The following is a 17,237-nucleotide window of genomic DNA, read 5'->3' on the forward strand; positions in this document are numbered from 1 at the left end:
CCCGTTCGGCGGTAAGATAATTTAGAGAAGGTACAATAAAGCCTCGGATTAGAGCCGCTTATAAATGACTACATAAAGAACTAAGATACACGGCTGAAGACAAAGACTGAAGTCACAGTCATCGAAGAAATACGATGGATGTGGCAAGGCAAAAAAGCGTGGGGTTTTGCGTCGTCTACTACAGCTGTCATGTAAGGGAGCGTAAGGATCTCTTGTAGTAGTAGTGGAACCTCATTGCCCGCTCCGTACGTACCACCACCGAAGAAGTATGTAGGGATTGATATTGCCCCAAAAAGCTGCAAAAAAAAAGATTCGATCGGGCGCAACGCGAGCTATGTGGGAAAGGTGCATTCAAGATGTTGAAGAGGGAAGCGAGACGTATTTGCATAATAAAAAGATAGAGGTCGAGATACGTGAGGGCGAAGAGCTCGCGATGCTGATCGATAGGAAAACCTGTATCAGAAAGTTAGGCGACTTTCGGAAGGTTTCAAGACCAGGGCGAATTTCTGTAAGAACAAACTCGGCGACCTAGAGGCCAATGTCCCGAGCTTGCTTAAATTATGAACACCTTTGAATCGTAGCCGCACTGAAGTTTATGGGGAAAATGAACGCAAACACTCAGTCGGCGGAATCGATGACCCACCGACCGATTAGGACGAGTTGACGTTCTTCCAGTACGCATGCCCAACGACTGAAATTTAAGTGTGCTCTGCCCAATCCACAAGAAATGCCACCCCGCCATACGTGCCAATTGCTGCGGCATCAGCATCCTAAGCGTCGGGTATTAGGTATTATTAGCGTATTGAGCAACGTAAACGAACGGATTGGACCGCATTAGTGTGACTTTCGACATGGTAAATTCAGCACAGACAACAAAAAGTAGACGATTTCGCTCGTTTTGTAGCCAGCATTAATATCAGGGTTGGGCACGCTGCACTAAATCGAGATTTTCACTACCACTAGGGCTTCAGTGGTAGTGCATTTCAAATTTCACTAGCACTATAGTCAAATAGAATTTTCACTATCACTATCCGGTGAGCGGTAAGGGAACGAAAGTTTCACTATCACTGACTAATTAAATTAGTTTACAAATTTAGGAAAAGTTTGCGATCTGTGCAAATTTCATAGTTAGCTAGTTAGTTAGTTAGTTCAAAAATGTATACCACCAACCATATAGTGGTAGTGAAATTTGCAATGCATTACCACTAAAGTGCATCGTGGTAGTGAAAACCATTTGGCACTACCACTAACCATATAGTGATAGTGAAATATTTTTTTCACTACCACTATTCACCTAGTGGTAATGTATTTCGAATTTCACTACCACTACACGAATAGTGGTAATGAATTGCTCAGTGCATTGAAAATTTAGTGCAGCGTGCCCAACCCTGATTAATATATGCCGATTGGTGTCCGTTGAGACAGGAGGGAAACGGCTGGCTAAATTCGCTTAGGCGGATGCAGCGCCAAAAAAAGAGGGAGCTTTATTTGAATATATATATTTTTTTGGGTCTGTTTGGCTCAAAACTCTGACTGCAATTAATGAACAAAGGCCCACACCAAATACGTATGTAAGTGGTCTGTTATACTGCTTCATTGCAAACATGATGAGACGATGTGATGCCTTCAAGGAACTTGAATGAACATTAATTTTTTTTGGAAACACATACATACATACATTAGCGCACACAAGGGGTGGATTTTGGGGTTCAAACCCCCCCTAAAGCTAATAACCTCAAATACAATCTGTATCTTAAAGCTAAGAATCCAGCTCTCAAGGAAATTATAAGAAATATTTATTATAATTTCTGTTGCTTGAAAAAGCGCTTCGCTTTTGCTGTAAATTTTCATGAGGGAATAAATATACAAGCATTTTTTTTCTTGAGAGCTGCAAACTGATTTCTTTTCGATTTCTCGTCCGTCGTTTTATATGAATTTTTCGTTTTTCTTGAGAGTTCAGTTAATTTTTTCGGTATTTGAAATATTGAAAAAATTTAGCAATCGTGAAAAACCACCATCTCTACCGAAAACCAGAAATCGAAAAAATTAACATAGAAGTGCAAAAATTCATGGAATCAATAAATTTAATTTTACTGCCTCTTTTTTAAAATTTTATATTAGGTACTTTTGAAACTTGAGCGCATCTTGAGTTTATAAAACTTTTTATTAAACAAGTAGCTTTTAAGGAAAGAACACAACCGACTTCAATTCTCATATTCAAATTTAGGGATACCGTTAATTTCTTCATGATCCAATCATCGGATCTCTAAAACAAACTACGGGACGAACCTTGAGGTACTATCTTTCTAATAAAAAAATGATTATTGAAAACGGTTCACGTGGTCCAATGTTATGTATTCCGGCGAGATGATAACCTCCCTTTTTTTGAAGTCGGTTAAAAGCGTTTGAGGTCTGTTAATCTGTAAATAAAGTGCATTTTATGAATTTTAAAACGTTTATTTATTACATACTGTACATAAAACTTGCATAAATGGATTTTAAAGAGGGTATTATCTGAAGCAAATTTTCAGTATTTTCCGGTGATATATTTTCAGAAATATAAAACCCCCCCTAAAATATATTCCTGGGTGCTCCCCTGCATACATATATTGAATTGAACGAGGAAACTCTGCAAAAGGAAAAAGTATCCGTCTGTGTTAGGCTAACGATGTGACATTGTTATCGATATTAGACATTTAAAATTTATTCACGAAGATTACTAAAAAAATATTTTTATACATCGGGACCCGGCCCGTCTCCCGATGGACCTGTTACATCATTCACGCTCTTACATCTTTATTGGGTTTTCGTTAACAGCTAATTTTCTGCATTCAAACGATACATGTACATACTTACATATATACATATACTCACATATAAACATACATACACTTACACTATTTGCTTAGTGCGAGAAAAATTTGATTTTTAATCCTAATTCTTGAAGCATTGGCATTTATTTCAGGTCCACCTGGCCCACATCCATTTCGTGCAATGGGTATAAGTCAAACATTTTTGGAATCATCATCTTACCCCAGCCATATGCGTGACTACGAAGTGCGTCGCTCCATGCGCCAAGCAACGGCTGTGTCTACAAATGCTACCACACTGCCACAATTAGCCAATCATTCATCGCCCAATAGCAGTCGGACAATAAATACAGATGCGTATAAACCAAATGCGGCAGAGATATCAGGTAAACTTTAATACATATACTATTATGTATATGAATACATTTTTCTAATTTATTATCCAACATTACTTCTTTTAACGGACTTCTTGTAACATTAGTGTTCTTGTATAACTTTTCGGTTAATCAAGTTGATTGTTAAGCAGGGAAAGCAAGCTTGAGCCAAATTATGTTATTAACTCTTTATAACTTTTAATGGGAGTTTTATGTGATACAATTTAACTGCTTTTACTGATTTACCTGTACTTTTCAACGAATGTAGCGTTCATACAATAAAATCTGTGATATTAGAAGGCGCTTTTTCTAGTGATGTTGTATGCACTGTGGCCACTGTTGGTTGTTTCCAATCAAACTTGGTTGTTTTTCCTTTATTTTTATACCCGAGCGCACTTGTGCACAAGGGTATATTAACTTTGTTCACATAACGGTTGTTTGTAACAGCCAAAACGAATCGAGATAGATATAGACAAATGTATACCTAAATGCTCAGAATGAATAGAGAAGTCGATTAAGCCATGTCTGTATGTCCGTCCGTCTGTCCGTTTGTCCGTCCGTCCGTGTACACGATAACTCGAGAAAAATTGAGATATCTCAACGAAATTTGGTATGTAGGTTTCCATTTATCCAAGGTAGGTTGGTATTGAAAATGGGCGAAATCGGACTGCAACCACGCCCACTTCCCATATAACGGTCAGAAATACGAAAACTGCGATATTTTAGTAACTACTGGAGATTACTCACTCAAAATTGATATTTACAATAAGTTTTGGACGAAAAATAAGAACATTATAAATTTTTGGAAAATTAGCAAATCATTACATAACCGCGCACCAATTTCTTCCAAACTTGTTACAGTTGTTGGCCTTCGCACAACATACCAAATGGCCGAAAATTTTTAAAATAACAATAACTACGCTCACATTCCATATAACGGTAATTTAGAGAAATAACAAATCTTCGATAAATCAGTAAATATTAAAGCTAATTTATTCAAAATTGACGCTTGCAACAATTCTTAACCAAGAAATACGTTTGTGATAAAATTTTGGAAAATGGGCGTGGCTCCGACCACTTATGATCACATATATGTATGTATCTCGGTAACCGTTCTACCAATTTGTACCAAACTTGGTATGGTTATTGTGCTTGCCACATAAAAGCAAAGTGCTGAAAATTATTGAAATTGGGGCCGCTTTCATACAACAAAATTTCAGAACTGCTTCAAACTTCGAAATTACGAAATTTGAGGACTTTAATTTATTTGATACGCCTTGGCATATATTAAATACTTGTGCCGGGTATTTAATGTTCGGCTCCGCCCGAACTTAGACTTTCTTACTTGTTTTCTAATTTCGTTGTTTGGTAGTTTTTTCTCTGGATTGGTTGTTTTTTTAATTGAAAACTAGCAAATATTTTCTTTACAAAAAGTATAATTGCATACTGAATGCCAAAAATGAATAAATTTTCCAAATTACTGTTTTTAATGTAACATGTGGGTCATTCCATACAATATTTACACCTCAATATTTTTTTTTGGTGAAATAAATTTTTTTACAATTTTTATTGAAAAAAAGAAGACACATATTTTTTTATTTCGTCATGATTAATGTGACCAACCGTACTTCTTTCGGAAGTACAGTACTTCTTTTTTCGCTCCTGTACTTCGTACTTTGAAGTACAGTCAAATGTACTTCTTTGCGATATTTTGTACTTCAGGAGGGAGAATCTGTAACCAGTTAGCGACAATTGCTTTGCGTCAAAAATTGCGAAAAAAGTTCCCGAAATTTTGAACTCACGGAGGAGTGACTTTTTTTAATTGTTTGCAGTTAATAAACTATTTGTCGGAGAACCTACCTTAACTAGGTTAATTACCCCGACTTTCCATGAGAATGTGAGATAGATTAAAATAAAAAATTGTTTTCATTAAAAATCGCATTTTATATTTTTTTATTAACTTCATCATGTTTGATTTTTATTTTTTTCAAAGTTTATACTAAAGTACAGGTATGAAAAAAACTCAAAACATCTACAGCTTTGTGTTTCCATTTTCAAATTTTTACAGCTTACTCCATGTAGTTGGACAACTATTCAGGTTGAAAAAAAAATTCAAACATAATGAACTTTGTACCACGATTGTTTATTAGGAAAAATTGAAAAAGCAAAAAAGTCTAGGCGGTAGAACAGAATAAACAATTGTGGTACAAAGCTCAATAAAAATATTAAAAATAAAATGTCAAAAGCCACAATAACATTGACAAATACATAGTTTAGGAAGAGCCTGCCTGAAACTATACAAAAAAGCAAATAAGCAAATGGATGTATAGAATTGACAACAACAACCACGCTGTCGAGTTTAAATAGCGGCAAATCAGCTGCACTTGATAGTAGTTGGTTGAATAAGGAAAATGAACTAGCAACAAGAGTTTACGGGATTTACATAGCTCAGTGGTTAACGCTTCTGACTTTGTACATCGATTACGCAGTTTCGATCCCTGCTGAAGTCTAGAATAAAAGAAGCCTGATGAAGAGATGTGGTGATTTCCGAAATAGCTGCTATAACTTCTACCGCTTAGACTTTGTTGCTTTAACAACTTTTCCTAATAAACAATCGTGGTACAAAGCTCAATAAAAATAAAACATAATGAAGTTACTAAAAAAAATAAAAAATAAAAAAATGCCAAAAATTCTATCTCACACTCTCATGGAAAGCCGAGGTAATTACGCACATTTTGATACCTCAATTGATTTTCTCCGACAAATAGTTTATTAACTGCAAACAATTAAAAAAAGATACTTCTCCGTACGTTAAAAATTTCGGGAATTTTTTTTTTCGAATTTCGAATATCATGACGAAATAAAAAATAGGTGTCTTCTTTTTTTCGATAAAGATTATAAAAAAATATATATTTCACCCCAAAAAAAATATTGAGGTGTAAATATTTTAAAGAATGTCCCATATGAATCTGATTGAACGCACAAGTATTTCAATAATTTTTGATTTCCGAATTAGCAGCTATAACTTCTACCAAAATGTAAATTAACCAGCAGACCCGGCCAACTTCGTCCCGCCCAAAATTTCTTTCTTTATTCAAATATTTGGTACAAAGCAATTTATGTTCACATTTGGTTTTTTGGTCGTCAGAAACCATATTTTCCATTGCCGTCTTAAATAACCTAACGAAAGCGTTATGACCGTGAAGAAGTTCTTGCGGAATCAATGATCCGGGTCGATGTTGAATCGTCCTTGAATCTGTATAGAAAAGGTGGTGGGGATTTCAAAATGAGAGAACATCATTAGTCCACAGAAATAAAATATACATAGACTTATTTCAGACTAAATACCATAAATGTGTTACAATTGAATTTGTAGGCATTCATCAAGAATTGTCTTTATTTTGTTTAGTCGCTGTAAAGCAAAGACCGCAATGGTTATGGTGGTCATTTTGACGGTGGTAATTTGATTTTGATCCCTGGTGTCTCCGAATGACTTCACTTGACGATTTTCAGCAATAACTCGACACCGGCGCCACCTTGCGACTCTTTTTTCAATAGTATTGCCCCTACCGTTACCAATTTACATCTTGTTTATGAGGCAAATCGGACCATAAATACGATTTTTAGTACTAACTCGACTCCAAAGCCACCTGGCGAGCCATTTGTTTGCGCAGAGATATTTCCCTTCACGTTACCAATACATATTTTGAATATTAGCTAGATCAGATCATAAATACGGTTTTTAATAACTCGACTCCAGCTCCACTTGGCATTTTAAGTTGTGAACCTAAACTATACAGGGACTTTAGGACAAAAATTTCATTAAAACCATTTCACTCGAAAACACACGTACCGAAGAATTATATATGTATTTATAGATAGGTACAAGTTTCAGTATGTTTGGAAGGCGCCACGCCCTCTTTACCAATAGCCCCCACTTTTCTCCAAGGGATTGATTTCAAAACCTTCATACCAAGTTCCAAGACTCTAATGCTTTCAGAAATATGCGGTGTCTATAACCAAAAATTCTATTTCAAAAAAATTGGTACAGCCGTTCCCGAGATCACTTCTTACAAAAAGGTGGCACTTCTCGTAATATAATTGGTATAGATAATAAGTATCGATACAAAGCCAATACCCGCTTGCTTTGGGGCGCCTTAAAATACTTCGAACTGTAAAACAATCATTCAATTCTCGGTTCCTGGTCCACCGATAAGAAAAAAGTATCCTATATGTTAATCCAGGCAGTAAGCTGCCTACGCGCCAAATTTCTAACAAAACGGAACATATTAGAGTAAAGAATGGATCCTATATGTTAATCTAGGAAAAGGCTACCTACGTGATAATGTTCAAGCAAACCGGACGATAAATAAAGCTTTTTCGAATAGATCGGTCTCTGGTCCATTTCACAAAAAAAAGAATCATATATGCTAATCAAAGCAAAAAGCTACCTATGTACCAAATTTTAATCTAATCGGACCATAAATACGATTTATTGGATTGGATCGGTTCCTAGTCCACTTCCCGGAAAAAAAGAATCATATATGCTAATCTAGGAAAAAAGCTACCTAGGTACCAAATTTTAAGCGAATCGGACCATAAATACGATTTCTTCGTTTGGATCGGTTCCGGTCCACTTCCCGGAAAAAAAGAATCACATATGCTAATCTAGGCAAAAAGCTACCTATCAAATACGATTTTTTCGAATAGATCGGTCCCTGGTCCACTTCTCGGAAAACAGGATCGTATATGCTAATCTAGGTAAAAAGCTACCTACGTACCAAATTTTAAGCAAATCGGACCATAATAAGATTTTTTCGAATAGATCGGTGCCTAGTCCACCTAGCGGAAGAAAGTAAAATTTTCGGACCAGCCGTTAGAAAAAAGGGACTTCTCTTTATATAATTAGTATAGATGTTATTTTTGCACAAAATTTTCATAAAAAACCCCGGCCTCAACCTCAATAAAATTTTTGAATTTTAGTTTTTTGTAATAAGTTTTAATTTTTGTAATTTTCTTCAGATTGCGATGAGCCTGCCCTAAAAACGATGCAATGATAATATTTCATGTATGGAATTAACAATAACATCCACGCTGTCTTGCTTTAATAGCGGCGAATCAGCTGGACTTGATCTACTATCATAGGTTGAATAAGGAAAAATGAATTAGCAACAAAAGCTTACGGGGTGTGCGCTTCTGACTTTGCACATCAATGACGCGGGTTCAATCCCTGCCGAAAGTCTAGAACTTCTACCGCTTAAGCATTGTTCCAATTTTTCCCAACAAACAAATCGTGGTACAAAGCTCAATAACACTATTGAAATATAATTGTTCAATTTTTTGATATATTTTTATTTAATCATTTTTACGCTAACAACAAACGTCTCGGATTTCAGCAAACTTTTCGATTATTTCCTCCTGACTCATCTAGAGGTTTTCGGTAACGAGTTTTTTATGGACGCTCATGACGCATAGTACAGAAAGCCTTTCTTCTCCTGCTATGCCTCTGAGCCAGGTTTTTATTATACGAAGTGTACTAAACGATAGCTCCTCAGTCGCTGTTGTGCATGGAAATAGATATACAACTTCAACATCCTTCAAATCTTTTACAGACAATTTCTTTTCCTATTTTTTCCATAAATTATATCAAAGAATGAGTTCATCGCCCATAACTAGATCATGGATCTGTTGAAAATGCTTCGCGTTATTTTGTACCTTTTCACTGAAACACTTAAGCTCTACCCAGAATTACAGCGGACGACGGTAAAGCCAGAATAAACACAATTGCCAGAATAAACCCAATTACGTCAGTTGTCATTATTATTTGAAAATAATCATTAAAATTAAATATTTTTTCGGTATGTGCGTATATGTAGATTTTTTTGAAATAATAATGGATGAAAACATTGGAAAACTTAAGAAAACAAGTATTTCTAAGCAAAAAACAAACCCGACTTTAATTCTCATATACAAGTTTAAGATTGTTGTTAATTCCGTCATGATACAATGATCGGATTTAAACCAAATTAGTATGGGACCACTTGTGAGAATTATAGAAATGGGTAAACGTGGTACAAAGTTGTGTGGAAAGCATAAACAGACGGCAGCGTTGATCCGGATTAACTCGCTAATTCGGAATTATCCATACTAATTCAGATAGGAATCCAATTGAAATTGAATAAGAACTTATTTGAATTAATAGGGTGACTGCATTACCGACAAGGTGGATGTCCATGCGAGTTTAGAATTTTCTTCGGGTTCTACGCTCTCTGAGCAAACAAATACGCAAACAAATCAGTCAACTATTTCATCCGCAGTAGCCGAGTGGTGAGGGCTGCGTACTATAAGCCTGCAGATCCCAGGTTCGGTCCTCGGTTGGAGCGATTGCAAAAAAAAAAACAAGTAAGAAAGTCTAAGTTCGGGCGGAGCCGAACATTAAATACCCGGCGCAAGTATTAAATATTTGTTTTTTCACCTTTCCGAAACCTACCGCTAGATGGTAAGCTGGCTTGTATCAATTTTGAGTAAATTAGCGTCCTTAAATTTCGAAATATTACAGTTTCAAGCATCTCTCAAAGTTACCGTTATATGAAAAGCGCCCTTAATTTTAGTCCGATTTCAATAATTTCAACGTTCTGCTTTTATGTGGCAAGCACAATAAAAATACCGAGTTTGGTAGAAATTGGTAGAACGGTTACCGATATACATACCAAAATTTTACCACAAGCGTATTTCTTGGTAAAGAATTGTTGCAAGCATCAATTTTGAATATCGAAGATTTTGTATTTCTCTAAATTACCGTTATATGGGATGTGGGCGTGGTTATTGTCCGCTTTTTAGATTTTCGGCCATTTAGTATGCTGTACCAAGGCCATCAACTGTGCCAAGTTTTGGAAGAAATTGGTGCAGCGGTTACCAAGCCATACACATGTAACCATAAGTGGGCGTGGCTACGCCCATTTTCTAAAAGTTTATAATATTCCTTTTTTTCGTCTGAAAATTATTGTAAAGATCAATTTTGAGTGAATTATCTTCAGTAGTTACTAAAATGTCGCAATTTTCGTATTTCTGGAAATTACCATTATATGGGAAGTGGGCGTGGTTACAGTCCGATTTCGCCCATTTTACCAACCCCATCAATACCAACCTACCTTGGATTAATGGAAACCTACATACCAAATTTCGTTGAGATATCTAAATTTTTGCTCGAGTTATCGTGTACACGGACGGACGGACAGACGGACAGACAGACATGGCTTAATCGACTTCTCTATTCATTATGAGCATTTATGTATACATTTGTCTATATCTATCTCGATTCGTTTTGGCTGTTACAAACAACCGTTATGTGAACAAAATTAATATACCAAGTGCGGTCGGGTATAAAAATTGTTTTTGTTGTTACTTAGTTTTTTTAAATTTTATTTGATTAATATATTCAATTTTACTTTATTATATTTTCGTTTGTTTTATTGTATTTCGCTTTATTTATTTTATTATTAGTTAATTAAAATTTTTAGAGTTTAATTTTTTTTTAAATGTCAAAGACGACTAACTAAAAACAATTCAAAAAAAATATAGAATTTATGATTGAGTGAAAAAAAAATTAATATTGTAGTAGACGTGGGATTCGATCCTACGACCTCGCGGATCGTAAATCCGCATTACTGTCGTTTGTCAATGCACCATTTTGATCAGATCAATTGCGCCGTAATTCCGGATAAACGTTGCCGCGTGTTTATGCTTTAACATACATAAAGAAAAACAAAAAAAAAATATTCCGACGAATTGATAACCTACTCCTTTTTGTGAAGGCGGTTAATAATAGAAATTACTACAATCAACAATGAATCAACATTGCACCGTCCCACTGGGCGGTAAAAATAGAAATAAATTTAAATCAACCGAAAATCGTCGGCGGTAAAAACGTTTCCACCGCAATTATGAATTTTGATAGCGGTTAACCGTCGAACGCTTTACCGTTGTCCGCTGCATTCTGGGCAGAGCTTTAATTGAATATAATGGGTGCAATCTAGACAGCAAAAAAGCGTTAGTGAATCCAGACACGGGGTTTTTATAGACCATCGCCAGTACTCATTTTCGTTGACCGTTCTTGTGGTAAAGTTTACCTGAATTAACAACTTTTCTAAAGCTTCCACAACTTCAGGAAGATTTTCAGAAAATTTCCTGATAGCCTTATATTTTTCCGACCATCTTGATTTACACAAACGTGGCATATCAATTTATTCAATTCTGTACCAATTGAGTACTTACCGATGTGCTTACTTTATTGTATCAACGATGAAAAATGCAGGCCTTATGTGGAAATTGAGAGCATAATTACGAATTCGAATTGCGCATATAGTTTTGTATTTTTTATTTATTGATTTTCTAAAATTTCTCCTCCGTTATGGATTGTTCTACATATGTCTAAAAAGTTATACCCTTATTTTTGGATTTTGAAATCAAGTCAAAGTTGTCCATGTATTTTATAGAAATCTTAATAATCAATATTTTACGGTCGGAAAGCTATGTTTCTCTACAGGAGTTTCCCAATTATAATGTCCAAATGTTTATTTAACCATTTTTTCATAGTAATTATAATATATAGGTCCGCCAAAAATCCCCAAAAACCCCGAAAAATGCAATGGGGGGACCAATAAAAATCTATAGCATTAAAAAATTTTTAAATAAACAAATAATAATAATAATAATAGATTGGCGCATATACATATGTTAGTGTTTGGCCGAGCTTCTCCGATTTGTGGTGTGCGCCTTGATGTTGTCACACAAACCGGAGGGACCTACACTTTTACGCCGACTCCGAACGGCGATTGTATTTTTATGAGAAGCTCTTTTTCATGGCAGAAATACACTCGTTTGCCATTGCCTGCAGAAGGACGACCGCTGTTAAGAAAACACCTTTTTTCTATATTTTTTGCGATGCTGCTTTGACCAGGGCTTGAACCCAGGCGTTGCGGAGTGGAAGCGCGCACTGCTTACCACTAAACCAAAGCGGCCGACGAACGATTTGATATAATAATAATAGCCTCCTAAAGAGAACCATAGTTTTCCGATCGAAAAATACTGATTTTCAAGAATTCTATACCACTTTTACGAAAAATTGTTCCCCCCCCCCCATATAAATAAAATCCATGAAAAGCTTTGATCGCTTTGAGCAACCTCTAAATGTCTTTTGATAGCAAAATAAAAAATAGGGGTATACTTTTGCGATATAGAGCAATCCTAGTGGGTGAGAGTATTAAAATTCCGACTTTACTTTTTAATGTAATTTTTGTTTATATGTATATGTCGTTATTCGCTAACAAATCACAAGAAATTGTCGGAAAACATTTGTGCATTTCGTCATGAATGGGGTCGAAAAAAAAGCAAGAAATTTTAAGCGCTTAGATGAGCAATAAATTATTGTTGAATATGATTGGAAATCTGCCCAAAAAACAGGAAACAAATTTAAATACAGTTTGATGTTTTGCTTTTTATTCAGTTTATTTCATTTACGGAAACTTGATATTTCGAAATTTATGGACTTTAGTTTACTCAAAGTTATTACTCACAACAATCTCTTAAAAATAAATCAGATTATTATGGAATTTTGGAAAATGCTCGTGCCATCGCCAATTTATGACTTACGCAAGTTTATTTCATAAAGTCAAACTGAACATATATACTAGAGAAGACGTTTTAAATAGGCGTAAAACCGCCCTACCATGTAAAGGTAGTTTTTGGAAAGGTGAAAAAACTATACCCCAAGTATGCATAACTGAGCTATAAGACTGCTTTACTTGTTGTTACTTTTTTTTTAAATGCTTCCTTGAGGAGAGTGCAATTACAAGTGCTTATCTTTCATTTCCGACTCTGCTTTTAGCAGATGTAGTTAAGACTTTAATTGAGCGAATATAAAAAATTTTGATTATAAAAATACTAGCCGGCCACGGATGCGCGAGGCTTCGCCACGCACTGAATGTCTGCATATGTATGTACATTTACATATTTGGAGAAAGAAATCATGTTATCCTGTACTTCGTTTATTATATACATAAAAAATCTTGTCTAAATCCGCTCAATAGCGTGGTTAAAATGTTTCGCTTTTCCTTTATAAATACTATGTATAGAAGATAGTAATTTAAAAAAGGTTGCAACCCTACCCAAAAACTTAAAGTTTTTGTACATGCGAAGGCCATGCACTTTCATTTGGTGGCAACCCTACTCAGAAAAAGAATACATTGGTCGCGTTCATAAGACGTAGCTGTTTAGCTCATCTGCTAAGAAACTGCTGGCAACTGTTGAACCCAATAATTACGCCTTAGAAACAGCTTGATGAATATGCTGCCAAATGAACAGCTGATAAATGTAAACAAATGAAATTGGAACAAATAGAGATATGTAGTTGCGCCGATACCATTTAGAATTCAACACTGAGCGGCCGCCGTGTTGAAAAAATCGTTCAATGTTACAACGAATTAAACATTGTAAAATTATATAGCAAACATCTTAAAAACATATATTTAGAAACGTAGTATTATTATAAAAGATTTTAGTTACTTTATCACGTCAGTAATATAAAATATAAAAAATTTGTTTGCAACTGCCACCTAACAAAGCGGCGTTAAATTTAATATAAGCTAAGCCCAACACGTTGAGTTCAGGTAGCGTAAAAATTTTCCGCTGGAAAAAATGGCGGAAAGTTGCCAACTGTTGGGCTGAGCGTAACTACTCAACTGTGCGTTTCTAATAGTTTCATTGAATCTGAAAAAGGTTTCATTTAATTAGAAAAAGTTTCGCTTTATCTGAAAAAGTTTTCATCTAATTTGAAAATAGTTTCGCTTAAGCTGAAAAAGGTTTCATTTAATTTGAAAAAGGTTTCACTTCATTTGAAAATCGTTTCATTTAAACTGAAAATGCTATACTATGTATACATAGATAATAAATGTAATACGTCTGCCTTCGATTGGCGGTATTACCGGACTAACTTTGAAACCAAGAGCACTATTCGGAAGGTATTTTCCTGGAGATGACGATGGCTTCAATGCATTCAAAATTGGTTGGTTTTTAGCATTTTTTTTTTTTTCAAAGACGTAAGCGATAACAAGCGCAAAGACATCCACGACGATGGATGCGAAGAAGAAGGCGAAGACAAAGACGAATATGAAGAGAAAAATATGGAAACGAAGATGAAAACGAATTTGAAGATGAAGATAAATAAAAGGATAAAGAACGAATCCGAAGGTGTCTGCGAAGACAAATGTGAAAGCCAATACGAATACGAAGACAAATACCAACCGTGTGTTTTTGTGTTTTTTTTTGTTTCTGAAAGATTACAGGAATTTCCTTCAGTAAAGTCACAAATTCTTTGGTGTCCACAAACAATTCGAAGGTTTCTCGCTTAATCTAGTTAGTTTAAACGATTTTACGACTGTTTTTAGTACTTTTTAGTTTCGCCTCATTTCATGGAAATGTATTAAATACACTCAACAAGTTAGTGATTCAATTCTTCATATTTACGTATGTATGTATGTATATTAGGGTAGTAAAAAAAAGTAAAGTCTGAATTTCAATGCTCTCATCCCCTAGGATTGATCTATATCAAACAAATTTTACCACTGCTTTTGTATTTTGAAATAAGAAAATATTTAGAGGTAGAAATGGTATGGAGCTCTTAAAAATTAGTATTTTTCGATATGTAATACTTCGCTTCTATTCAGGAGACTTCCAGTAAATATCGTATCGTCATTGGAACTCTCCTGAAGAGAACCAAAGTTTTCCGATCGGAAAATATTGATTTTCAAGAATTCCCACTTTTACTAAAACTTGTTTTTTCCCCATATAATATCCATGGAAAGGGTATTTTTTTATAAAAAAAAAAAACAGTGTAAACTTTCTTTCGATATAGAACAATCTTCGGAGGCGAGAGAATTCAAATTCCGACTTTGCTTTTTCACATGCCTTTTCGGACCACCCTAATGTATGTATATACATTAATTAGCCTCATTTATGCTTCGATTACAAGTTTGTGTGTCAAAAATAACCACACATACATTGTACCTACATATGTATGTATGTACGTAAATGCTAATACCGCTCACATGACACATCGTTGCAAATTAATGAACAGATATTTGTTCGATGTTCCGGAAATACCACCTTAAAGTGCGTATTCAAAGTGGTTTTTTACCGTTGTGCGGCGAATTTCCAGAAAGCAACAAAGTGGCGCTTAAGCTGTTAATTTATTGAAAACAAAAATACTAATACAAATGAAGATAATTGAAAACTGGCCTATAATTCTTGGAAATTAACATTCGTGGTTACATATACATACATATGTACATATGTATATACATTAGGGGGGTCCAAAAATGCATGTGAAAAAGTAAAGTCGGAATCTTTATGATCTATCCCCCTAGGAGTGTTCTATACCGAAAAAATATATCCCTATTTTTTATTTTGAAAAAAAGAGAAAAAGCCACTTTTCGTAGAAATAGTATAGAATTCTTGAAAATCAAAATCTTTCGATCGAAAAACTCTGTTTCTCTTCAGTAGATTTCCAAAACAATACCCAATTTTTTATTCAACCATTTTTTCATAGCAACTATATTTAATAGATCTGCCAAAACTCCAAAAGAATGCCAGAAAATGCAATGGNATATGTTATCAATACCGTAGTTATGGCGAAAAGCGGTAATTATTGGAAAGGCTGGAAAGATATACATGTACGTAAACGCGCAAGTATTATTCGATTTGGAACCATTTTATCCTAGATTTCTAAAGTATGGTAAAATTTATGTGAAAATTTTGAAGAATTTTTTTAATTTTTCACAAAGTTTTACTTTTACGAGTTTCGCTATAATCTGTCCTATCTCTATACCTATTTGCATAAAATGATAGCCGTTTTCGTTGTTCGGAATAAACTCAAAAAACACTGAATAGAGTTCCGTCAGATTGTCGGAGGTTATCTTACATACATATATGGTCCAATTACATGCTACTATAAAACTCGCTAGGTGGTACTGGAGTAGAGTTATTTATAAAAATCGTATTTATTAACCGATTTCGTTCAAATTTTAAATGTGAGCTATGTACCTGTATGATGGAAAGTCTTTTGATACAAATTTACCCGATTAGTGCCGCTGGAGTTAAGGTTGAGATTCATAGCACGTACATATCCATTTCATGGTAAGCAATGGTTTTGCAGAAAATTAACCCAATGGATGGCGCTGCAGCCGAAATGTATAGAAACCCCGTGTGGTTGATCTGCTTTGGCACTATGTTTAAGTTATACGAATTTAGTTTTCAGATGTCTAAATGAAGGATGTTGTGAAGTTTTTCTGACGCCCTCATGCACGATCATGCGGTCTTGCATCTACCCAAAAATCAGTTCATAAATTTTACCACGAATTGTAAAAGTGGTGAATTAACAAGGAAAGATCACTGTAGGTATATCAATTTCGTCATTTGAAAGATACCTAAGAGATCACACGACTCATTTAGCAATGTACCGGAAAACTTTTCATCCTGTGAGACAGCGAGGATTCTTGGCCCTCCTATAACAGAAAACGCACTTCTGTGCTCTTGAGTTTCCCTATAAGAACTGTTATTAGCATACACATCGCACCAATGTTGTAGTTGCAAGATCATACAAAAAGATTACGCATGCTTGGCAGAGATCTCACAGGTGGAAATAAGACCACCGGTAAAGCTCATGACACCGAAAGGGATTGGTATTCCATATGGTATCACAGCGTTACTATTATTGGCCTATGTGTGAGGAGGATACTGCGCCTTAGTGGTTTCAATTTAAGTCAAAAATTTTGACTTTACAGACTAATTTTGTTTTTAAACGCTCTTTTGCATTGGCCAACGCAAAATTTCTTATTAGGCGCCGCGAAGTAAGCGGAAGTAATATACATACATTAGGTTCAAGCATAAAAAGATCCATCAAGCTACCTGGCTGTCTCCGGATGGAAAAACGAGAAACCAAATCGATCATGTTGTGATAGGCGGAAGGCACGCTTCCAGTGTTTTAGACGTACGCACA

At 35.2% G+C, this 17,237-nt stretch overlaps 1 protein-coding gene across 1 annotated transcript in view; it reads left to right on the plus strand.

Annotated features, from left to right (window-relative positions):
• Positions 1-2,709: 2,709 nt before the first annotated feature.
• LOC108364653 (protein lozenge-like) overlaps positions 2,710-17,237 on the plus strand; it is a 49,442-nt gene continuing 34,914 nt past the window's right edge. The window contains exon 1 of the mRNA XM_017618413.1: positions 2,710-3,196. Coding sequence (XP_017473902.1) covers positions 2,995-3,196 — 202 coding nt within the window. The 5' untranslated portion in view covers positions 2,710-2,994. The remainder of the gene's footprint in view (positions 3,197-17,237) is intronic.

The sequence above is a fragment of the Rhagoletis zephyria genome, unplaced genomic scaffold, assembly GCF_001687245.7.
Source record: "Rhagoletis zephyria isolate East Lansing unplaced genomic scaffold, Rhagoletis_zephyria_1.1 Rzeph_scaffold_01624, whole genome shotgun sequence".
Classification (NCBI taxonomy): domain Eukaryota; kingdom Metazoa; phylum Arthropoda; class Insecta; order Diptera; family Tephritidae; genus Rhagoletis; species Rhagoletis zephyria.